At 41.2% G+C, this 26,009-nt stretch overlaps 1 protein-coding gene across 1 annotated transcript in view; it reads right to left on the minus strand.

Moving 5' to 3' along the window:
• RBKS (ribokinase) overlaps positions 1 to 26,009 on the minus strand; it is a 105,921-nt gene that overhangs the window by 46,948 nt on the left and 32,964 nt on the right. Inside the window, exons 3-5 of the mRNA XM_066266798.1 lie at positions 10,949 to 11,012; positions 9,904 to 9,966; positions 6,745 to 6,909 (exon numbers count right to left, since the gene is read on the minus strand). Of these exons, the coding sequence (XP_066122895.1) occupies positions 6,745 to 6,909; positions 9,904 to 9,966; positions 10,949 to 11,012 (292 nt within the window). The remainder of the gene's footprint in view (positions 1 to 6,744; positions 6,910 to 9,903; positions 9,967 to 10,948; positions 11,013 to 26,009) is intronic.

The raw sequence follows: 26,009 nt of genomic DNA on the forward strand, positions 1-26,009 counted from the left end.
CACTCAGTGTTAGCTAACTCAGGATGCTCGACGTTTTTCATTTCAAGAAAAGTTTAGATTTTGCTCAGACAAGCCGCGAAACGGCTGAGCACCTTCCCTCTTGACAACCAACACACATTGCTGTGAGGAAGCAGACCAGGATAATTATTCCCAACTTCATCCAGCAGTGTTTTTTTTTTTGTTTTTTTTTTTTTTCATTTTTTCATTTTCTGAAGCTGGAAACAGGGAGAGACAGTCAGACAGACTCCCGCATGCGCCCGACCGGGATCCACCCGGCACGCCCACCAGGGGCAACGCTCTGCCCACCAGGGGGCGATGCTCTGCCCATCCTGGGCGTCGCCATATTGCGACCAGAGCCACTCTAGCGCCTGAGGCAGAGGCCACAGAGCCATCCCCAGCGCCCGGGCCATCTCTGCTCCAATGGAGCCTTGGCTGCGGGAGGGGAAGAGAGAGACAGAGAGGAAAGCGCGGCGGAGGGGTGGAGAAGCAAATGGGCGCTTCTCCTGTGTGCCCTGGCCGGGAATCAAACCCGGGTCCTCCGCACGCTAGGCCGACGCTCTACCGCTGAGCCAACCGGCCAGGGCTCATCCAGCAGTGTTTTAAACTGGCGATCATTTAAAGCTCGGGCAACAATAAAGTTGACCACCCAAATGACCAGTGACATCACCTTACCAAGCTGCTCGCCACACATCTGAGCACAAAGCACCTCCTGATGTAGGATGCAGTGAAAATTTAGGATGGGTCTCTTTTCATATTCACAAAGAAGTGCTACAAATCCTCTGTTTTTCCCCACCATGCACTGAGCACCATCAGTACACACTGAAATAAGTTTATCCATCGGTAGATTTTTTTCTTTAGCGAACTCAGTGAAAGACTTGAATAAATCCTCCCCTCTTGTTGTCTCTTTCATAGTGTGTCACCAACAGCATACCTTGCAATCACGCTGAACTGGGATAAATGGCTTACGTCTGTTGACTCATCCAAAGCAAGAGAAAAGAATGGTGCTGCATTTATGTCCTTCACTTGTGTTGCCTCAGTTTGATTCACCATCATGATGGTACGATTGTGAACAATTCTTGCCGACAGAGGCATGTCTTTTATTTGTTTGATTATCTTGTCTGTATCTGAAAAGTTGTCAAAAAGTTCATTGGCAACATCAAGTATGAATGTTTTGGCATACTCCCCATCTGTGAATGGCTTTCCGTTTTTCACAATTGTTAAAGCACCAGCAAAGCTAGCCGAATTCCAGTCACCTTGTTGGGTCTGAACATGGAGTTGCTGCTGACTAGCTTGCACTCTGCACAGTAGCTCTTGACATGCTTTCTTCCTGCTGTCCCCCACTGAATATTTCGATGTAAATGTAGTATGGTGTGTGTCGATGTGCCGCTTTATATTTGACCATTTCATTGATGCAATTTTATCATTGCATATTAGACACACTGCAGAACCTGCTCTCCCCACAAAGGCGAATTCCTCTGTCCATTCCTGCTTAAAAGTATGATACTCCTCATCTTTTTTTCTTTTAGCCATCTTCTTCGTCAAAAGGGTTTCTGCAATTAGCTAGCTGACTACTTGATTGAAAGGAGGGATGTTTACTTTCTGACCTCACAACGATAATGCAGTACGTTATGCATTATCCAATAAAAATTTGGTGTTGTCCCGGAGGACAGCTGTGATTGGCTCCAGCCACCCGCAACCGTGAACATGAGCGGTAGGAAATGAATGGATTGTAATACATGAGAATGTTTTATTTTATTTTATTTTATTTTTATTTTTTTTCCATTTTTCTGAAGCTGGAAACAGGGAGAGACAGTCAGACAGACTCCCGCATGCACCCGACCGGGATCCACCTGGCACGCCCACCAGGGGCGACGCTCTGCCCACCAGGGGGCGATGCTCTGCCCATCCTGGGCGTCGCCATATTGCGACCAGAGCCACTCTAGTGCCTGAGGCAGAGGCCACAGAGCCATCCCAGCGCCCGGGCCATCTTTGCTCCAATGGAGCCTTGGCTGCGGGAGGGGAAGAGAGAGACAGAGAGGAAAGCGCGGCGGAGGGGTGGAGAAGCAAATGGGCGCTTCTCCTGTGTGCCCTGGCCGGGAATCGAACCCGGGTCCTCCGCACGCTAGGCCGACGTTCTACCGCTGAGCCAACCGGCCAGGGCAATGTTTTATATTTTTAACATTATTTTTTTTATTAAAGATTTGTCTGCGAGCCAGATGCAGCCATCAAAAGAGCCACATCTGGCTCACGAGCCATAGGTTCCTGACCCCTGCTCTATCCACTGTGCCACCGCCTGGTCAGGCTGAAGAAAAGCATTTTTACCAATAGTAACTGGGTATATGGGCTCAGAGTCTGATTAGTAACTAAATTTAGGGAAAAAGTAAAAATGCAATAAAGAAAGGACTCTCTTTGGCTCATGCTACCATAAATAAGCATAAATACTTCACCATGATGAAAAATACATAAAGAATTAGTATAGTAGATGTAGTTAATCAAAGAAGAATGCAAATTTGTAATAGTCAAGACAGAAAAAAAATGATGTCATGCTGGAACCATAAAATAGAGAGCACAGGATGGACAATGGAGTAACTTGGGTATGAAGAGGTGACTGATAGATCTCAACTGTAATTATCACTCATTATGACATAAGATGGACTAAAACCCTGGTTGTCCCAACAGCATGTCAATGGCTGGCACAATGACATCAGTGAGGAACTAGGGAGGCCTAGGGAGGCGGCTGTCTAGGTGCAAAGGCAGGAACATGAAGCAGAAGCTCTTAGTGGTGTCCGCATGGCGGGCAGCAGCTTGCAGTTAAGAAGGCCCTAATAACTAGCGCAGAGAAACCAGAGAAGAAATTCACCCTAGTCAGAGAACTGTGGAAGGCTGGAGTACCCAAAACGCTGGCTTGGCAGCCTCCCACTCTAGGGGTTCTTTTCTGTGACTTGAGCAGGAAAAACATTTCAAAGCTTGGGTTACACACTAGACAGTGTTATTGTGAAAGTCCAGATCGCCAGCCAAGAAGTTTGGTTTGCCAAAAGGAAAAGGACTAAGTGGCATTAAGAGATATTTTCTGTCCTACCTAGAATTTAATCTTGGCGATTTTACAATCTCAATTATTTATAATTGTTCCTGTAATGTTTCATTCGCTTTGAAATGGATATAAAGACCAGAAGCAACATGCATAATTTCATCACAAGCAGCTGCAGCACCAGCCCTGCTGTGGGGCTACCGTGTAGCGCTGTGACCCGGAGAGGAGGGGGCTCCAGAGGGCTGCCTATTCATCTGTGATGTTTCAGGTGCTGTCCCTTTAAAACCACTGCTTTCATTTTGGTAAAGACAGCAAGAGAATCCCAAGATACTATCTACAAAGATGGAGGGGTCTTTCTCTGTATTTTAATAACTGATATATCATCTAGTTATACAGTGTATTTAATTCAAACTTAATCCATTAGTACTTAAGTAGTACAGATAAGGGAGTTGTAATATTAAACCCACAGATGATGATGATGATGATGACTTTGCCATCTTTCTTGTAAATGAAATAATGCTGATCAATCAGCACATCTGCAGCCTCATGAAGCAATGAGCAGGACATTGTGGCTCACCACAGACCTTGAAGCTTTGCCTTCTCTGCGAATCAGCCCATTTACACATGGTGACGTTAAAGAGTGGTAAGAGATTTCAGCCCAGTTCCCTTGTTTCACGGAAGACACTGAGGCCCAGAACAAGGATCTGACTGACTTGCCCGATGTCCCCCATTTGCTAAGTGATTGGTTCTGAATTCAGAGCCATGCTTCCTGACCCAAATCAGTGTTCCTTTCATTGTACTAGGTTTTTTTTTTTTTGTTTTTTTTGTTTTTTTTGTATTTTTCTGAAGCTGGAAACGGGGAGAGACAGTCAGACAGACTCTCGCATGCGCCCGACCAGGATCCACCCGGCACGCCCACCAGGGGCGACGCTCTGCCCACCAGGGGGCGATGCTCTGCCCCTCTGGGGCGTCGCTCTACCGCGACCAGAGCCACTCTAGCTCCTGGGGCAGAGGCCAAGGAGCCATCCCCAGCGCCCGGGCCATCTTTGCTCCAATGGAGCCTTGGCTGCGGGAGGGGAAGAGAGAGACAGAGAGGAAGGAGGGGGGGGTGGAGAAGCAAATGGGCGCTTCTCCTATGTGCCCTGGTCGAGAATCGTACCCGGGTCCCCCGCATGCCAGGCCGACACTCTACCGCTGAGCCAACCGGCCAGGGCCTTTTGTACTAGTTTTATATGAGAATGAAGATGCATTAAATTCACACACTCTCTCTCTCAGTATAGAATCTCAGCTGCATATGGCTGGTAACTAACAAACAGGGACCAGCTGAATTCTGGACAGAGGAGTGTGTGTGTGTGTGTGTGTGTGTGTGTGTGTATTTAATGGGGGTGGGTGGGACACATTGCTGAAAACACTCTAAGGTCCCTTCTCTGTGCCTTGAGCAGCAAGATACTCAAAGCTTAGGCAACATGTTGGACAATGTCATAGTTCATGGATTTTACTTTTCTAGAGATGCTCTTTATAAAGGCTCAGTTACTAGGTATCAAGGAGATTTTGAAGTTAAGTTTCATTACTTAAAGTCTGGTCTAGGATATAGAACTTGGGGCTTGGAGTCTGAAATCGTGGTTTCTACACTGACTAAAAGTGTGACCTTGGTTGAGCAAATTACTTAACCTCTCTGAGTCTCAGTCCTCAGTCTGGGAGAATAAAACCTGTCATATATTTGTCACAGGGTTTTCTGAGGATCAAATATATATGAGAGTACTTTATAAGCTATAAAGTACATACAAATGCAAGGTATTACTACTTCTGGTATTATTACATGTGATATTGCAGAATTAATACTTAGGCATGCTGACTTTTCTAAAAATGGGGAGTGGGCTAAGTGGTCTTTGGCCCACCATTACCTAACCCCTTTCTGGTGCCCCTGGTCCTCTAGCTTCTCAACTGGAAGAACTGCCTGACAGATGACAGAGGAAGCATTTCTGGACCCCACCCCAATGACAGCCCAAGGTTAGACTGCCTGCCCCGCTGGGTCACTCTAGCCTCACCTGTAACAGTTTGGATCCTCAGCTGTGGCTGCTGTACCTTTCTCTCCTCCACAAGCTGGGTAGGGAACAGGTAATTAGACTAGGACAGAGGAAACAGTGGCCCCTGAGAAGGGACAGTAGGAAAAAAAGAAAAGTTACGTGAGAAAATGCTCTGATCTCTATCAGGAAAGACAGGAGCATGAATGAAATGGCATGTGTGCTCACATCACCCGGGTAAATGAGTGCAGTGCAGAGAGCGTGCACCGCAAACATTAGCCTTCATCTGTGACACTCGAAGAAAATGTAACCAAATCGGTTTTGGCTCAGAATTCCTTCTGACAGCTTTGAGTCCATTAAAAACACATTAAATGTCAGTGAGAATTTGCCATGACATGTATTGCCATGAGGAAAATTGTTAAATCAGGACATTTAAAAATTCTCTACAAAATCATTTCAGTAACTTATTTTCCATTTATTGCTAAGTGGAACACTGCACTTTGGGAGAAATCACTTATACACACACACACATATACACATACACTTACTGTTCTTTTTCCTTCTTTTCCTTTTCATTGTATCCTGATGAGAAAGTTTTATCTGGAAAAGCCAATGTGGATTTTTCTCTGTGTTCTTCTTAATATAAATCATAGAACTATAGCCATAATATCAAGAAGTCATTGTCTTATACCGGCTAGTTTTTATTTTGATCTTTTTAAAATTTTTACCAAATGATGCTGATCAGGATATTATCCAAATTTTAATTTAAAGAAAGAGAGAAGAAAGTTGGGGTTTACTGAAACTTACTTTACCAGCTTGGCATCATATTTTATTCCATTTTTAGAACAATTCTGTAGGGGAGTATTTCTATATGCGTTTAATAGACAAGACTCAGAAAAATCAGGTAATTCTGGAAAGAACACAAAGCTAACAAGGATCAGAAATGGGCTTCTAATTCAGAAGATGCTCTCCCCAGTGGTCAGTGGGGAAAAAGGAACAGACAGAAATAAAACACCTGGATCTTCAAAAGTCTGCTACTTGCTGGGGTGAGAGAGGGGGCCTGGGTGGGGGGAACAGATGACCCAGGATTAGCCAAGGGCTCATAACTGCTGAAGCTGGGTGATGGGTTTCATTATACAATTCTGTCTGCTAGTGCATGCTTAAAAATTTCCAAAATCAAAGTTCTAACAAAACAAAAGAGCAGCTTAAAGGATGTTGACAACATAGACAATATTACATATACATAATACTTTGTTGTTTATAGAAAAGATGGTAAAGTTTTACAAAAAGAAGAAAGAACTAATCTTTAATTCCTAGAGATGTTTATCAAAACTTACCTGGGCAGTGATTATACGTGACATGTGGCTTAACCTCTGCCCAGAATGAAAATTGTCCCACTACCTAGAGAGTATCTTGGACAATAGGCTGCTTCAGAGATTCTAGTTACTACCTGTATTGTTTCTGCTAACTAGATGGAAGAATTTATATAGCAGGATATGAGGAATGCTACTCGTTATTTTTACCCTGTTTGTAAGGGTTTCTAACATTATCAAGAACTAGAAGACAATGAATGTTACAGATGGAAGAAAGCATATTTTATGATGGAAAAGTATTGCTCTGCTTAAAAGGTTAACCTTAATTGAGACAGTGATAAAAGCTTTTATAGAAAGAATGACAAGTATGTAAAATTACCTCCACTGCTGTGGGCCATTGTTAGGGCTTCCAAAGAAGTTGCCGGAGTTACTTCTAGCTGGCAGATCAGTACTTTGGCTCTGCTGATGACACTGGCTGCTTCCTTCAGGTCTTCAGTATTCAGAAGTAAATTTGCCCCAGCCACAATCACGATGATATTCTGGCCTATGAAGAATTTCTACATATTTATATTAAAGCCTAGCAAAGCCAGGCAATGACACTCTGCAATGTTATAATCACTCTTACAAAGCTATTACACAAAATGTGTTGTAAGTATTGATTTTAACATTTCTAGACCACTCTGGTTAAATTTCCTATTCCTCATGTACGTATCTTAACAATATCTATGTAACATGATTGATATTATTCTAACCACTTTGAGCAAAATCTAAAAACGATTTCCCTTGTCAATATTCTTATATACAAAGAATATTAGCTGAGAAATGATATATAACATACTTTCAACTTTTGTTTTATGGGAAATGGCTGGTACAATGTATGTGGTAAAGATCCTTAATCCTAAGTGACGGATGCCATAATGATGAGTATAAACAGGAATACACTTGCCTAGCGCTAAAAGCTAATGATCTGTAGTATGTAACCAGTTCAAGCTGTACCTTGGGGTATTCTGAAAAGTGATTTTGTAAATCAAAACACATTTTATAGTATTTAATAGATGAAAAATTGTAGTAAAATAAGGTAAGGTAGAGAGAAGATATTGGGCTGAGAGTGCTTTGAGTGCAGATCAAACAGAAGCAGGAACAGGGCTTTCTGTAGTACACCCGTCACTTGGACCCATTCTCTACCATCCCACCTAAATGCAGGAGATGCGGTGGGACATTTTATCTGTCAGGTGAACTCTCAAGAGCTGTGCTGTCCCATATGATAGTCATGAACACAAACCACATGTGGCTACAGAGCACTTGAAATGTATTAATCCAAACCAAGATGTGTTTTAATTGTACGATACAAAGCAGATTTCAAGGATTGAGTACAAAGAAAAGGTAAAATATTTCATTAAATTTTGAGAGCTTTTGATTAATGTTGAAAGGATAATATTTTGGATAGACTGGGTAAGGGACTAGATTAAGATGAATTTTACCTGTTTCTGCTTACTTTTTAAAATGTGGCTGATGGCAAACTTAAAGTTACGTCCGTGGCTTGCGTTCTGTTTCTCTTGGACAGCACTGATCTGGAGGGTGGAATTGCAGCAGTATTTTTTGTGCCGCAGGCTGCTCCTGCTGCTCTTGTGCAGACATGACCTAAAATTACCTCTGAACGCACAACACATGCTAGCCTATCATCTTACCACAGATGTGTTTGTTGGCCACAAGGAGGATTAATAAAGTGGGGATGGTTCAGCATAAACCCAATCTTGGTACTGGAAAAATTCAAAGTACCCACACATTGAAAGGCAGCATACCTCCTTCCTTTTCTCCTTCAGTGACCTCACTCCCTCTGCTCCAGTCAGCTGCTCTTCTGTGTTGCTGACTCATGAATCCACATTTCTGGCCTGGTCTTGGCTGATGAGCAACAAGCCCAAGACACAGCTGTATGGTGGACATTGGCATGTGGCTCGCTCATTCATGCTTCAGCTTTAACTTGTCCAAACTGAACTCTTTACCTTGCTCCTCACTCATTTAAAAGAGCTGACTGTTGCCTCTCTGGGTATCTGTATTGCTCTTCTACTACAACCAATACTCTCAAGGGCATTGCCAGACAATGTCTACCATAACAGGTACTTGATACACAATATTAAATTATATTGTTGCATGAAAATACAGTATTTGGCACACAGATAAGGAAGAAATAGAACTCAAAGATATCCGTAGAACACAAAAAAGAGGTATAAGGCAGCTTAAAGTAATGAACACTATTGTTAGGAATGAAAACTTTTATCTACTGTCTTTAAGTGGAACACTGCTTCTTTTTTGTTATTATAACTTGGGGATCACTAAAGGTAAAACTATCTTGTCTTATGTGAGAAAGGATCCTGTGAAACTGTATTATAAATTGAAGACATATTGTGACAAATCCTAGTTTAACACAATGCACTTGACTGCCCATAATGCACTAGATTTTCTCCTAGGTGCCCAATGAAATGCTTGGCACTTCTGAATATTAAATATGATTTTTAAAATCTTATGGAGGTGTTTTTATATTTAAAATAGTTGGCAGAAATTAGGATAACTTTATTTGAGAGTAAAGGGACAAATGTTTCACTATTGGAAGGCCTTGTGACAGACACAGTGGTATATATAGACTTTTGAGGTCTGATTGCTTTTTAAAGAGGAGACAAAATTGAACACTAACGATAACTTAGAAGTAATTACTTGCTGCCATTTGCTCAGTAAATATTCTATAAATATGATTCATCAACTTTCTTTTGCACCTATCTATTTACATTTATTTACCTGGTGTAACTGAAATGACAGATGAATACTTAACTGCTTTTAGAGACAAATATCAATTCTGAGCTCACATGAAGAATATGGGATGTACAGGATATAAATATTATTTTGAGGCAACTATAATGCTTCATATGTATTGGATGGACAATTTTATATTTGAATGAACAATCTGGATGTACAAACAAGGGGAGATCTTTAATTTTTTTATTTTAATATTTTTTTTAATTAAGTGAGAGGCGGGAGGTAGAGATAGACTCCTGCATACACCCCAACTGGGATCCACCTGGCAAGCCCCCTACCGGGCGATGCTCTGCCCATTTGGGGCTGCTGCTCTGTTGCTCAGCAACCAACCTATTTCAGCACCTGAGGTGAGGCCATGGAACCATCCTTAGTGCCTGGGGCCAAATTGCTGGAACCATTTGAGCTATGGCTGTGGGAGGAGACGGGGAAAAGAGAGAGAGAGAGAGAGAAAGGGGAAAGGGAAGGGTGGAGAAGCAGATTGTCACTTCTCTTGTGTGCACTGACCAGGAATCGAACCCGGACTTCCACATGCTGGGCTGATGCTCTACCACTGAGCCAACTGGCCAGGGCCAAAGGGAGACCTTTATATTTGGGTTAGAAACACCATGCTTTAGGCCTGGTGAGTATACTAAGAAATCTCTGAGATTAGGATAAAAATGGACGCTTCTGCTCTAGTTCTGAAATGAACTGTTTTATAAAGTAACACTTCAATATGCAACACACATACCTTCTTTATTGACAATTATAGAAGCAGTGCCTGTAGCAGCATCTTTAGTCTGATATGTAAATTCTAAAAAAAAAAAAAAAAAAGAAATTACAATCACATATACATAGCCTGGCATGGATAATTTATTTTAACAATTTCAATGCATCACTAATCCTTAGAAAACTTTTTAACCTTTAACCATCTGGAATGATAAAAAGAAATAAGTAATTAGTGCTAATTTATACTCATCACCTAAACAATGAGGAAAATCAAAGTCTTTACACCTTTTCTCTACATTAGTAACAACCCAGCAAACACTGCCCCCCTTCCACCTCCATCCAACTAAATTATTCATAGTTGTATAAATATGCATTTCTCTATTCTAATATATTTCTTCAGTGAAAGAAATGACAGACTAGAGATGAAAGACTAAAGGTCAAACCTATATAATCAACTTGTTCGTTTTTCTTCACTCTTACAAGTTTTGCATCTTATCAAGAATTACGGCCTGGCATGTGAATGTCGATGCTGACCAGGCAGCCTTTGGCAGCAGCAAACAGCCTTGAACTGGAGCCAAAGTCCTGTATTCTAGTCCAGCAAACAGCCTTGAACTGGAGCCAAAGTCCTGTATTCTAGTCCCAGCCGTAGCTCCAACTCGCTGTGTGCTCTTGGACAAATTCAGAACCTCCCTGGCCTTTGGGTTTCTCTTTTGTGAAATAATAGTATCGGCTTCAATGGTTTCTAAGATTGTTTCCATCTGTGATACTTAAAGATTTTTCTTAAAGTATCTTTTGTGAATGTAGCACCTATTTTCTATTGTCACCTGTTTTTGAAACATTTCCATAAGGTGAAGGTTGGTAACCTTCTGTTGTTTTAATCCCATCTGGAGGAATGTATGGGAAAGAATTAACCACAGGCTATCTAAGCAAGACTAGACAAAGCTGTGCATAAAATTTCCCTGGCCACCAGGGGAGGATCTAATAATTCTGTTTTGTATTTAACTTTTCTTGTAACTGAATCACAGAAGAAAGTTATAAAAACAACTTTAAGAAGGATGAAATTTTACCTGTAGAAATACCATTCTGTTTTAAGTTTTCTATATAATCATTGCCAAAAGAATCTTTGCCAACCTGTACCAAAGAAATGATGAACGTTAGATCTTTTACATTTAGTAAAATGCTATAATGTAGTTTTTAGAATACTTAGCATTTTGAAAGGGCATATCTGCACAGTTCTTTATAAACATTAACTAATTAATCTTCTTAATGTAAGTTGCTAGACTTGATTTCAGCCCAAAGAATTGTTATATACCTATGTTCCACTTCTGCCTAAAATGTGAAATATTAATCACTCTTACCAGTCCTATAGGTTCACTCTTATTTTGATCAGTTCACGTGGAAATTCCCAATGAGGCAGAGCTGTCCACTATCAACAATCCTTAATATTTATGAAGAATCTCAGTTGTTTTCATTTCACTATAAATGATGGCATCTTTGTAATGACTTGCCTGGTGTTTTAGAATCTTCTTATCTTCTCCCTGGCCCTGGCACGAGGTGCAAAGGGGAGGGAATTTAAAAAGCCCTTGCTGCCTGACCAGGCGGTGGTGCAGTAAATAGAGCGTCGGACTGGGATGTGGAGGACCCAGGTTCGAGACCCCGAGGTCGCAAGCTTTAGCGCGGGCTCATCTGGTTTGAGCAAAACTCACCAGCTTGGACCCAAGGTCGCTGGCTCGAGCAAGGGGTTACTCGGTCTGCTGTAGCCCCATGGTCAAGGCACATATGAAAAAGCAATGAACAACTAAAGTGTCGCAACGAAAACCTAATGATTGATGCTTCTCATCTCTTTCCGTTCCTGTCTGTCCCTATCTATTTCTCTCTCTGTCTCTGTAAAAAAAAAAAAAAAAAAAAAAGGTCCTTGCTAACTTAGTTTATGGAATTCTGTTGTTTCCGCATCCTTGCATCCGTTCTGGTAATGATACTTCCATTTTTTCCTTTAGATATGCATTCCTCTTCCATTCACAGGCAACATGATTAGGGTGGCACAGTTGTTAAAAGTCAATGAACCTATGTTGGCTTATCAACCAAATTTCCCGAACTCCACAGTTTACATTAGGATTTACTCTGGTTGTATTGAATACATTCCATGGGTTTTGACAAATGTATAGACATGTATCTATGATTATATATATGGTTTCACTGCCCTAACAATCTTCTGTGCTTTGCCTATTCGTTGTCTGCTCCCTAGCCCCTGACAACTACTAATTTATTTTTTTAGATTATTTATTAATTTTACAGAGAGAGGAGACAGAGAAGGGGAAGGAAGAAGAAGTATCAACTCATAGTTGCTTCACTTTAGTTGTTCATTGATTGCTTGTCATATGTGCCTTGACTGGGGAAGCCCGGGGTTTCTAATTGGTGACTTCAACATTCCAGGTGGACATTCTATCCACTGCGCCAGCACAGGCCAGACCAACCACTAATTATTTTACTGTCTTTATTATGTTATGTCTTTTCCAGAATATTATATAGTTGGAATTACTCCTGAACTATACTTCTATTTTCTATCCTGCAGGTGCACACCACATCAGTAGATTATGGTTCTCTGCAGGTCTCAGCCACTCCTGGTGTATTCTGCTCTTCCACAGAAGATTGTTCCTCTCTCGGTATATCAACAGAAAAAAACCTACAGCTTTACTTGGGTCAAGAGTGATGATGAAATTTCCTGGTGAGCTTTTGGACTGTCTAGATCAGGTTTTAGACTTTTTTTTTTTCTGTAAAGGACCAAATAAGTAATATTTTAGACTTTGTGGGCCATATTGTCTCTCTCTCTCTCTCTTTTTTTTTTTGTATTTTTCTGAAGTTGGAAACGGGGAGGCAGTCAGACAGACTCCCACATGCGCCTGACTGGGATCCACCCGGCATGCCCACCAGGGGGTGATGCTCTGCCCATCTGGGGTGTCACTCTGTTGCAACCAGAGCCATTCTAGCGTCTGAGGCAGAGGCCATGGAGCCATCCTCAGTGCCTAGGCCAACTTTGCTCCAATGGAGCCTTGGCTGCAGGAGAGGAAGAGAGAGACAGAGAGGAAGGAGAGGGGGAGGGGTGGAGAAGCAGATGGGCGCCTCTCCTGTGTGCCCTGGCTGGGAATCGAACCCGGGACTCTTGCATGCCAGGCTGACACTCTACCACTGAGCCAACTGGCCAGGGCCCATATTGTCTCTTTTGCAACAATTCACCTCTTCCATTGTAGTGTGAAAGTAGCCAAAGAAAATATGTCAACAAATGGACATGGTTGTGTTCCAATAAAGCTTTATTTATGAAAATATATAGTGGACAAGATTTGTCTGATGGGCCATATTTGCTGACCCCTGATTTAAATACTACTTCTGATATGTTCCTCCTCAAAGAACACTTTCCCCTGTGCTTCTTTTTTGACTCAAATGCTAATTAGGCAATAATCTGAAACAATATATAATAACTTCTTCTTAGCAGAATTTCTGTCTTTATAACAAAGAATGTCACTTCAAGTGTTGCTGTGGGGAGAGTTCCCTGGTGGAGGGAGGTCATCTACTGAAGGTTTCCATCATGGAAGACTGGCCATTCATTTATCTAGTAAGTAAGGTCCAGAGCATCCTATTTCTTAGGTCAAAGATTTATATTATGAACAAGTTCTTTGCTTTCTCATCTATTTTTACATTATTCAACTCTCTCCTATAGGCAATCAGGGTGTTATATAGTTGGGAAAGTATCATTATAAGAATGTTCTGGGTAGGCAAAAACTAAAACTGTTTCCCTTAAGATTGAGAACAAGACAGGGATGTCTGCTTTAACCACTCTTACTGAACACAGGATGGGAAGTTCTAGCCACACAATCAGGTAAGGAGAAGAAATAAAAGGCATCCAAATTGGAAAGGAGTAAGTAAAACTTTCATTATTTGAAGATGACATGATATTGTATATAGTGAATGCTAAAGATTCCACCAAAAAACTACTAGAACTGATAGATTCAGTAAAGTAGCAGGATAAAAAATAAATACCCAGAAACCAGTTGTATATCTATACATCAATGAATGAATAAATTTAACGAAAGATGTAAAAGACCTGTATTTGGAGGATTGTAAGACACTAAAGAAAGAAACTGAAGAAGATACAAATAAATAGAAACATATGGGTATTCATGGATAGGGAGAATTAACATCAGTAAAATGTCTAAAGTACCCAAAACAATCTATAGATTCAATGCAATTCCTATAAAGATACCAATGGTGTAGTTCCCAAACCAGAGCAAATATTCCAAAAACTTAAATGGAATCACAAAAGACCCTGAATAGCCATAATGATCTTGAGAAGAACAAAGTTGGAGGAATCTGGCTACCTGATATCAAACTATACTACAAGGCCATAGTAATCACAACAGCATGGTATGGGCATAAAAACAGATATATAGATAAATGGAACAGAATAGAGAGCCTAGAAATAAACCCACACCTTTATGATCAATTAATATTTGACAAAGAAGGCAAGAACACATAATATGGTAAAGATAGTCTATTCAATAAACAATGTTGGGAAAAGTAGACAGATATGCACAAAAAATGAAACTTAGACCACCTTGTTACATACACCATACACAAGAATAGTCTAAAAATGAATTAAAGACTTATTTATTAGACTCAAAACCATAAAAATCCTAAAAGAAAACATAGGCAGTAAAATCTTCAACATTTTTCATAGCAATATATATATATTTTTTGCTTTATCTCCTCCAGCAAGAAAAACAAACAAAAAAAAGAAATAGGACTACATCAAACTAAAAAGTTTTTGCAGAACCAAGGAAATCATCAACAAAATGAAAAGACAACCCACTGAATAGGAGAAAATATTCATCTGGTAAGGTGTTAATATCCAAAATTTATAAAGAACGTATAAAACTCAACACCAAAATAACAAACAATTCAATTAAAAAATGAGCAAAGAACCTGAATAGACGCTTCTCCAAAGAGGACATACAGATGGCCAATAGACGTATGAAAAAGATGATCAATATCACTAATCATCAGAGAAATGTAAATTAAAACCACATTGAGTTATCACCTCACATCTGTCAGAAAGGGTATCTTCAAAAAATCAAACAAGTGTTGGTGAGGATGTGGAGAAAAGGGAACTCTTGTGCACTGTTGTTGGCAATGCAGATTGGCACAGCCAATGTGAAAAGCAGTAAGGAGTTACCTCAAAAAATTAAAAATTAAACTGATCTTATGACCCAGCGATTCTGAGAATGCATCCAAAGAGGCCTGAAACACTAATTTGAAAGAATATAGGAATCCTTATGTTCATTGCAGCGTTACTTGCAATAGCCAAGATTTGGAAGCAGCCCAAGTACCATCAGTAGATGTGTGGGTAAAAGCTGTGGTATACTTAAACAATGGAATACTACTTGGCCACGAAAAAGAAGGAAATCTAACTTTTGGTGACAGCATGGATGGCCCTGGAGTGTGTGTGTGTGTGTGTGTGTGTGTGTGTGCGCCAGAGACAGAGAGAGAGAGACAGAGAGAGGGACAGATAGGGACAGACAGACAGGAAGGGAGATGAGAAGCATCAATTCTTTGTTGTGGCACCTTAGTTGTTCATTGATTGCTTTCTCATATGTGCCTTGACCAAGGGACTACAGCAGAGCAAGTGACCCCTTGCTCAAGCCAGTGATCTTGGGCTCAATTTGCTGAGCCCACGCTCAAGCCAGATGAGCCCACACTTAAGTCAGTGGTCTCAGAGTTTCAAACCTGGGTATTTTGCATCACAGTCCGATGCTCTATCCACTGCACCACTGCCTGGTCAGGCAGACCTGGAAAGTATTATGCTAAATGAAATAAGCCAGTCAGAGAAAGACAAATACTATAGTATATGATTCACTTATATATGGAATCTAATGAACAAAATAAAATAAGAAAACAAAATAGAAACAGACTCATAGATACAGAGAACAGACTGACAACCATCAGAGGGGACTGGGTGAAAAAGGTGAAGGGAATAAGCAAAAACCCCTTCAAAACTTCACAGACAGACTACAGTATGGTGATTACCAGAGGGAAAGGGGAGTGGGCGGAGGTGTGAGAGGGTAAAGGGGGATGAATGGGGATGGAAGGAGACTTGACTCGGTGTGGTGAACACAGTACAAAAATAGACGATGTATTAGACAACTGTACCCCTGAAACCTATATAATATTGTTAACCAGTGTCACCCCAATAAATTAAATTAAAAACAAATAGGAAAAGGAAAGATTAGTTTCTTTGCTCTAATGTTTTTTTAAGATTTTATTTGCTCTGGCTGGTTGGCTCAGCAGTAGGGTGTCAGCCTGGCGTGTGGATGTCCTGAGTTCGATTTCTAGTCAGGGCACACAGGAGAAGCGAACATAATAAAAAGAATGTCCTGGGGATTAAGAAAAGGCCATCCCTGGGCATATGGATCATGATACAAATTAGAGCAAAGATGCCTGACCTGTGATGGAGTGGATGGAGTGTCGACCTGGAAGGCTGGGGTTGCTGGTTTGAAACCCTATGCTTGCCTGGTCAAGGCACATATGAGAAGCAACTATTAGGAGTTGATGCTTCCCGCTACTCCCCACGCTCCCCTTTATTTTTCTCCTCTCTCTAAAATCAATAAATAAAATCTTATTTCATTTTTAATTTTTTATTAAGCGAGAGGTGGAGAGGCAGAGACAGACTCCCACATGCAAACCCCGATTGGGACACAGGCAAGATCTTACCAGGCGATACTCTGCCTGACTGGGCCATAGCTCCATTGCTTGGCAACTGAGCTACTGGAGTGCCTGAGGTGGAGGCCATGGAGCCATCCTCAGCTCCCGGGGCCAACTTGGCTTGACCCTTTGAGCCATGGCTGCAGGAGAAGAGAGAGAGAGAGAGAGAGAGAGAGAGAGAGAGAGAGAGAGAGAGAAAGAAGCATATGTTCGCTTCTCCTGTGTGCCCTGACTAGAAATCGAACTCAGGACATCCACACGCCAGGCTGACACCCTACTGCTGAGCCAACCAGCCAGGGCAAATAAAACCTTAAAAAAAGATTAGAGCAAAGAAACTAATTTTTCCTTTTCCTATTAGTTTTACAGGAAAAAATCTGTTTAAGGTGAATATCAAGAGCAGATGATAAATAGTGGTGATGATATGAACATTATGAAGTACAGAGATTAGAAAGAATTGTTGAAGGAGAAACCAAAAAACATGCAGCTTTGACATTAAGAAACTATAATATTGGAGGGAAATAAGATAAACCAGGTGGAATATCATGAGTATAAGTGGCATAATTGGGAAGAGATTTCATGGTCAGGGTAATTGCATTTTTAAAAAATTTTTAAATTTTAATTTTTGTGTTTACATAGATTCAAGTGTCCCATCAAATATATCCTCTTCTCCCCCCACCCCCGTGTTCCCCTTGATACCTCTTTTGTCCCCTCCCTCCAATATCCCCCCCCCCCCCCCGTTGCTGTCCTGCTCTTTGTCTCTGTGTTATGTATATATAATTTCACTAATCCCTTCCCCTCTCTGATCCCATTCTTTCTTCCCCTTTCCCTCTGGTCCTTTGACCCTGCCTCTGCCTCTATTCCATTCCTTAGTTCACATTGTTCCTTAGATTCCTCATATGAGTGGGGTCATATGATATTTTTCTTTCCCTGCCTGGCTTATTTCACTTAGCATAATAGTTTCCAGGTCCACCCATGTTGTCGCTAAAGGTAAGATTTCCTTTTCTTTCACAGCTGTGTAGTATTCCATTGTGTATGTACCACAGCTTTTTAATCCACTCATCCACAGATGGGCACTTGGGCTGTTTCCAGATCTTGGCTGTTGTATACAATGCTGCAATAAACATGGGTGTTCATGTCTTCTTTTGAATCAGTGATTTGGTATTCTTAGGATATATTCCTAAAAGTGGAATAGCTGGGTCAAACGGCAGCTCCATTTTTAATTTTTTGCTGAAACTCCATACTGTTTTCCACAGTGGCTGCACAAGTCTGCATTTCCACCAGCAGTGCAGGAGGGTTCCCTTTTTTCAACACCCTAGCTAGCATTTATTGTGTGTTGATTTGTTAATGAGTGCCATTCTGACAGGTGTGAGGTGGTATCTCATTGTGGTTTTAATTTGCATTTCTTTGATGATTTGTGATGTTGAACATTTTTTCATATGCTTATTGACCATCTGTATGTCCTCTTTGGAGAAATGTCTATTCAATTCTTTTCCCCATTTTTGATTGGATTGTTTACCTTTCTGGTGTTGAATTTTACAAGTTCTTTATAAATTTTGGTTATTAACCCCTTATCAGACTTATTGTCAAACATGTTCTCCCATTGTGTGGTTTGTCTTCTTATTTTGTTCATATTGTCTTTAGCTGTACAAAAAGCTTTTTAGCTTGATATAGTCCCATTTGTTCATCCTGTCCTTTATTTCACTTGTCCGTGGAGATAAATCAACAAATATATTGCTGGGAGAGATGTTGGAGAGCTTACTGCCTATGTTTTCTTCCAAAGTGATTATGGTTTCATGACTTACATTTAAATCTTTTATCCATTTTGAATTTATTTTTGTGTATGGTGTAAGTTGGTGGTCTAGTTTAATTTTCTTGCAAGTACCTGTCCAATTTTCCCAGCATCATTTGTTAAAGAGATCGTCTTTATTCCATTATATGCTCTTACCTCCTTTGTCAAATATCAATTGACCATAGAGACATGGGTTTATTTCTGGGTTCTCTGCTCTGTTCTATTGATCTGTATACCTGTTCTTATGCCAGTACCAGGCTGTTTTGAGTACAAAAGCCTTGTAGTATAACTTGATATCAGGGAGTGTAATACCTCCCACTTTATTCTTCTTTTTCAAGATTGCTGAGGCTATTCGTGTTCTTTTTTGGTTCCACATAAGTTTTTGGAATATTTGTTCTATATCTTTGAAATATGCCATTGATATTTTAATAGGAATTGCATTGAATTTATAAATTGCTTTGGGTAATATAGACATTTTAATGATGCTTATTCTTCCTTTCCATGAACATGATATATGCTTCCACTTGTTTGTATCTTCCTTGATTCCTTTGATCATTGTTTTATAATTTTCTGAGTACAAGTCTTTAACCTCCTTGGTTAAATTTACTCCTAGGTACTTTATTTCTTTTTGTTGCAATAGTGAAGGGGATTGTTTCCTTAATTTCTCTTTCAGACAGTTCATTGTTGGTGTATAAAAATGCCACTGATTTCTGAATATTGATTTTATGTCCTGCCACCTTGCTGAATTCATTTATCAGGTCCAGTAGTTTTTTGACTGAGACCTTACGGTTTCCTACATACAGTATCATGTCATCGGCAAATAATGATAGTTTTGCCTGACCAGGCGGTTGTGCAGTGGATAGAGCGTCGGACTGGGATGCAGAGGACCCAGGTTCGAGACCGAGGTCGCCAGCTTGAATGCAGGCTCATCTGATTTGAGCAAAAGCCTACCAGCTTGAACTCAAGGTCGCTGGCTCCAGCAAGGGGTTATTCGGTCTGCTGAAGGCCTGCGGTCAAGGCACATATGAGAAAGCAATCAATGAACAACTAAGGGCAACGAGCAGTGAAAAACTAATGATTGATGCTTCTCATCTCTCTCCTTTCCTGTCTGTCTGTCCCTGTCTATCTATCCCTCTCTCTGACTCACTCTGTCTCTGTAAAAAAAATAAATAAATAAAATTAAAAAAATAATGATAGTTTTATTTCTTTTCCAACTTGGATGCCTTTTATTTCTTCTTCTTGTCTGGTTGCTATGGCTAGGACTTCCAGAACTATGTTGAATAAGAGTGGTGAAAAGGGGCACCCCTGCCTTGTTCCTCATCTTAGAGGATTGCTTTTAATTTTTGCCCATTGAGTATGATGTTGGCTGTGGCTTTGTTATAGATAGCCTTTATCGTGTTGAGGTATGTTCCCTGTATTCCCACTTTGCTGATAGTTTTGATCATAAATAGGTGCTGGTTTTATCAGATGCTTTTTCTGCATCTATTGATATTATCATGCAATTTTTATTCCTCCTTTTGTTTATGTGATGAATCACATTGATAGATTTGCGAATATTGTACCAGCCTTGCCTCCCCAGAATAAATCTCACTTGATCTTGATGTATGATTTTTTTCATGTATTGCTGGATCCGGTTTGCTAATATTTTGTTGAGAATTTTAGCATCTAAGTTCATCAGGGATACTGGCCTATAGTTTTCTTTCTTTGTAGTGTCTGCCTGGTTTTGGAATGAGGATTATGCTTGCCTCATAAAAGGAGCTTGGAAGTCTTCCCTCCTCTTGAATTTTTTGAAATAGCTTGAGAAAGATAGGAGTTAGTTCTTCTTTGAATATTTGGTAAAAATTCACTTGTGAAGCCATCTGGCCTAGGACTTTTGTTTGTTGGGAGTTTTTTTGATAACTGTTTCAATCTCATTTGTTGTAATCGCTCTGTTTAGGTTTTCTGATTCTTCCAGATTGAATTTTGAAAGATTATATGTTTCAAGGAATTTGTCCATTTCACCTAGGTTGTCTAATTTTTTGGCATACAGTTCTTCATAGTATTTTTTTACAATCCTTTGTATTTCTGCTGTGTCAGTTGTTACTTCTCCACTCTCATTTCTAATTTTATTTATTTGAGTCCTCTCTTTTTCTTGGTGAGTCTGGTTAAAGGTTCATCAATCTGTTTACCTTTTCAAAGAACCAGCTCTTGGTTTCTTTTTTTTTTTTTTTTTTTCTCTGAAGCTGGAAACAGGGAGAGACAGTCAGACAGACTCCCGCATGCGCCCGACCGGGATCCACCCGGCACGCCCACCAGGGGCCACGCTCTTGCCCACCAGGGGGCGATGCTCTGCCCCTCCGGGGGGTCGCTCTGCCACGACCAGAGCCACTCCAGCGCCTGGGGCAGAGGCCAAGGAGCCATCCCCAGCGCCCGGGCCATCCCTGCTCCAATGGAGCCTTGGCTGCTGGAGGGGAAGAGAGAGACAGAGAGGAAGAAGGGGGGTGGGTGGAGAAGCAAATGGGCGCTTCTCCTATGTGCCCTGGCCGGGAATCGAACCCTGGTCCCCCGCACGCCACGCCGACGCTCCACCGCTGAGCCAACCGGCCAGGGCCGCTCTTGGTTTCATTGATCTTCTGTATTTATGTTTAGCCTCTATGTCATATATTTCCGCTCTGATCTTTATTATATATTTCCTTCCTTCTACTTCCTCTGGGCTTTACTTGCTATTCTTTATCTAGTTCTTTTAGATTCAGGGTTAAGTTGCTTATTTGACCTTTTCTTGCTTCTTAAGGTATGCCTGTAATGCTATGAACTTCCCTCTCAGGACTGTGTTTGCTGTGTCCCATAAATTATGAGTTGTTGTATGTTCATTTTCACTTGTTTCAAGGAAATTTTTTATTTTGTCCTTGATCTTATTGTTAATAAGAAATAAATTCATTATTTAATAACATGCTATTTAGTCTCCAAGTGTTTGCATGTTTCTCAGTTTTTCTATTGTAGTTAATTTCTAATTTCATGCCATTGTGATCAAAGAAGATGCTTGGTATGATTTCAATCTTCCTAAATTTATTGAGACTCGTTTTGTGTCCTAACATGTGGTCTATCCTAATGTACCATGAGCATTTGAAAAGAATGTATATTCTGCTGCTTTAGGGTGAAAGGTTCTGAAGATATCTATTAAATCCAGTTGATCTAACATGTCGTTTAAGGCTGCTGTTTCTTTGTTAATTTTGTCTTGAGGATCTATACATTGATTACTGCCTGACCAGGCGGTGGCGCAGTGGATAGCGCGTTGGACTGGGATGCGGAAGGACCCAGGTCAGAGACCCAGAGGTTGCCAGCTTGAGCGCGGGCTCGTCTGGCTTGAGCAAAAAGCTCGGCAGCTTGAACCCAAGGTCGCTGGCTCGAGCAAGGGGTTACTTGGTCTGCTGAAGGCCTGCAGTCAAGGTACATATGAGAAAGCAATCAATGAGCAACTAAGGTGTCGCAATGAGCAATGAAAAACTAATGGTTAATGCTTCTCATCTCTCTTTGTTCCTGTCTGTCTATCCCTCTCTCTGACTCTCTCTCTGTTCCTGTAAAAAATAAATAAATAAATAAAATCCCGTTACTACAGTATTGCTGTTGATCTTGCCCTTTATGTCAATCAAAATCTGCTTTATATATTTAGGTGCTCCTATATTAGGTGCATAGATCTTTATAATGGTTATATCTTCCTGTTGGATTGCTCCCTTTATCATTATGTAGTGACCTTCTTTATCTCTTACCATGGCCTTTGTTTTAAAGTCTATTTTGCCAGATAGAAGTATTGCTACTCCAGCTTTTTTTTCCTTTCCGTTTGTGTAAAATACTTTTTTCCATCCCTTCACTCTCAGTCTATGTGTATCTTTTGTTCAAGGTGAATCTCTTGTAGGCAGCATTTGAATGGGTCCTGTTTTCTTATCCATTTAGCTACCCTATATCTTTTGATTAGAGCATTTAATCCATCTACATTTAAGGTTATTATTGATATATAGTTGTTTATTGCCATTTTATTCTTTAAATCTACAGTCCTCTTTTTCTAAATTTTTTTTCTTTCCTTTGCTCTGTTTAGAGCAGGCCCCTTAACATTTCTTGCAGCATTGGTTTAGTTGTAATGAATTCCTTTAGTTTCTTTTTGTCTGGGAAGCTTTTTATTTCTTCTTCAATTTTAAACAATAACCTTGTTGGATAAAGAAGTCTTGGTTGTAGGCTCTTGTTTTGCATTACTTTGAATATTTCTTGCCATTCCCTTCTGACTTCTAGTGTTTCTGTTGAAAAGTTGGATGTCATCCTTATGGGGGTTCCTCTGTAGGTAATTGACTGCTTTTTTCTTGCAGCTTTTAGTATTCTTTATTTATCTCTTAATTTTGGTATTTTAATTATGATGTGTCTTGGTGTTGACCTCTTTGGGTTCCTCTTTAATGGGACTCTCTGTGCTTCTTGAACTTGTGTGACTTTTTCCTTCATCAATTTAGGGAAGTTTTCAGCTATAATTTCTTTTTTTTTAAATTTTTTTTTTAAATTTTATTTATTCATTTTTAGAGGGGAGAGAGAGAGGGAGAGGGAGAGAGAGAGAGGGAGAGAGAGAAACAGAGAGAGAGAAGGGGGAAGAGCTGGAAGCATCAACTCCCATATGTGCCTTGACCAGGCAAGCCTAGGGTTTCGAACCGGCGACCTCAGCATTTCCAGGTCGACGCTTTATCCACTGCGCCACCACAGGTCAGGCAGCTATAATTTCTTAAATCAGGTTCTCTATCCTTTGTTCTTTCTCTTCTCCTTCAGGAACCCCTATGATACAGATGTTGTTGCTCTTCATGTTGTCACAGAGCTCTCTTAGAGTTTCCTCAGACTTTTTGAGTCTCTTTTCTTTTTTCTGCTCTTCTTTCATGCGTTCGTTTATCTTGTCCTCTAAATCACTGATTTGATCCTCTGCTTTGTCCAGCCTGCTTATAATTCCTTCTAGTGTTGTCTTTATTTCTGATATTGTATTTGTCATTTCTGACTGATTCTTTTTTATGATTTCAATGTCCTTTCTGATGCTTGCTATCTCTTTATTTAGGTGGTCATTATGTTGCGCTAAGATCTTTGAGCATCCTAACAATCATTATTTTAAACTCTGCATCTGGAAATTTGGTTACTTCCATCTCATTCAGTTCTTTTTCTGGGGATTTCTCTTGTTGATTCATTTGGGTTGCATTTCTCTGTCTTCCCATTTTTTCTGTGTATAGACTCCTCCTTTGGGTATGCTGTTTGAATAACTAGTTGAGTCTAGGGTTTAAGTTTTCTGCTTCCAGCTATCAAATGTGTTGGTTCTAGATCTTCTTGGGTTGGCATCATCTGTTGTTTGTAATCAGCTATGGGCTACTTGTCATCAGCTACTGCTCTTTTTGCTGTTTGTGCGGGTGGTTTCTGTGCCTGGGTAGTGTGGGAGGGGCCAACCTGTCTATAAGGATCAGCTTTCTCCTGCTTAGAGCTGTCAGCAGCTCTGAAAGATTTGCCTCCACTTTTCAGCTGTTCCAGCTCCTCTTGCAGCTGCCTTGTCTTTCCAGAGTCCTCTGTTGAAAGACTGTAGTGTGGGCCTGACTGGCCTCACCTAACCAACCCCTGCACAGATTGCAAACTTGTTGGGTTAGGGCAGCTGAGGTTGGGACTATGATATTAGTGGGACCCCCTACTTCAGGAGTCTCTTGGGCTGTAGCTCAGTACAGGGAATGTGGCCCTTACTCCAGGGCCTAATCCCTCAGCCTCAGCTGGATACCCGAATTTTATTTCTTCCCAACAAGGTGAGCCTCAGAAAAGTGTGATTTCCTCTGATTTTCTCTTTCTGCCTCTAATTGTTAGCTACTAGCTGGGCCCTGCAGCAGGGAATTCCAGGGATTAGTGTGGGGGCAGTGGGCCTGGCTTGCTCTTTGGTCACTCTATCCAGACTTTTTTTTTTACATATCTCAGTAGGGTGTTGCCACAGGAGTGTGATGGGTGTGGCTTCTGAGTTCCAAAGGTGTGGCCTGCCCCCAGCTCTCCAGGCCGAGGGGCATTCTCAGCAGTGGAGGGGGGAGGTGTAGCTCGGGTCTTACTGGAAACTTGAGTCACTGACCTGCCCCCTGCTTCCTCACCTTTCCCAACGAGCCTTTCCCCTGGCTGGATATGGAGAGATTTCTGGGGGTGGGGCAGCTATCTTTCCCCAGACTGGCGCGGGACAAAAGGATCACTCCTCCCCTGTATATGTCCACTTTAGCCCTGGAGAATGACTCCGTGCAGGTGTTCCGGTCACCATCACCATGTCTCTCCCTGTGCCTCCAACTTTACACTTTCCTCATGCAACTCCAGAACTCTCAGCTCCCCCCCCCCACCGGGGCCTCAGGCAAGTGGCTGCGAGCAAGATTTTCTGTGCAAGCCCTTTAAGGCTGAATCTGTCACTCTGAAAGCTGTCTCCCTCCTGCAGACAGAAACCCTGCTCTTTTCACCACTCAGTGCTTCCTGGTTGCCTCTTCTAGTCACTGGGGCTCCAAGCTGGAGCTCCAGGCCTGGGGCTGAGGCCCCTCACCTCTCAGGGTCCCTCTCCGTGCAGTGAGAGTCCTTTGGGCACTCCGCCACCCCTCACTCCTGGAAGCACGGCAGCCCCCATCACATCTCCACACTTCCTACCAGACTTGGTGTGGCTTCTTCTGTGATCCTTGGTTATAGTAGAGTCCTCTTTGTTTTGTCCAAAGTTGGTTTTTCACGATGGTTGTTCTTAAATTAAGTTGTAATCCAGTTTGGTCCTGGGAGGTGGCTGTTGTAACATCTGCCTACTCCGTGGCCATCTTGGAATGGGTAATTGCATTTTGCAGAATTTGTTATACTTGTATTTTAGAGGCTGCAGTAGCTGCCTGTCTTCTTCCTGCTCAGAGCATCATCCGATTGGCTATGTCCCTTGGTGATGGTTATGGTTCCAGGTTTATTCTAATAGTGACTTCCTGGCAAGTCTGTTGGCTGGCCTTCTAAACTCTGTGAAATGTAGGACAAAATACTTCGTTTTTGCCTTCTTTGATATTCCTTTGCCAAAAATAATCATCTGCTAACTAAACAATAACAGAAAAGTAACAACACTGCTAAGGATTAAGGGAAGTAAATCTAGCGCCAATAACTTTACATCTAGGTCATAGTGATACATTACAAAGTAAAAGAAGTGATGTAAAGCCAAAGAATAGGAAGACAATATTTTCATTTGTGTCCTGGAATCCCCTTTATACTAGCTGTGTGATTTTGGGTGAGCCACTTTAATTCTCTTTAGGCCTCAGGGCCCTTATCTGGAAAGTGACAGGAAATTTGCTGTGAATATAAAAAAATATGCATAAAAGTATGTTTAAAGTTGCAGTTGATTAAATAAGGGTTTAGTCCATCGCCATCACCATCACCATCATCATCATAATCATCATCATCGTCAGGCTGCTATTCTTGGGGGACAGGGCAGGGCTCCTGCTGCTTGGATTCAATCTTATAAACTACCTTCATGCTCATCTGGTTCTCTCTGATGTTTCATTTCTTCCTGTTGCTTCCTATTTTCAAACAGAAGAGCATTTGCTCATGGAAGCAAGCATGTGGGT

This window comes from Saccopteryx bilineata, chromosome 3 (genome assembly GCF_036850765.1).
Source record: "Saccopteryx bilineata isolate mSacBil1 chromosome 3, mSacBil1_pri_phased_curated, whole genome shotgun sequence".
Taxonomy (NCBI): domain Eukaryota; kingdom Metazoa; phylum Chordata; class Mammalia; order Chiroptera; family Emballonuridae; genus Saccopteryx; species Saccopteryx bilineata.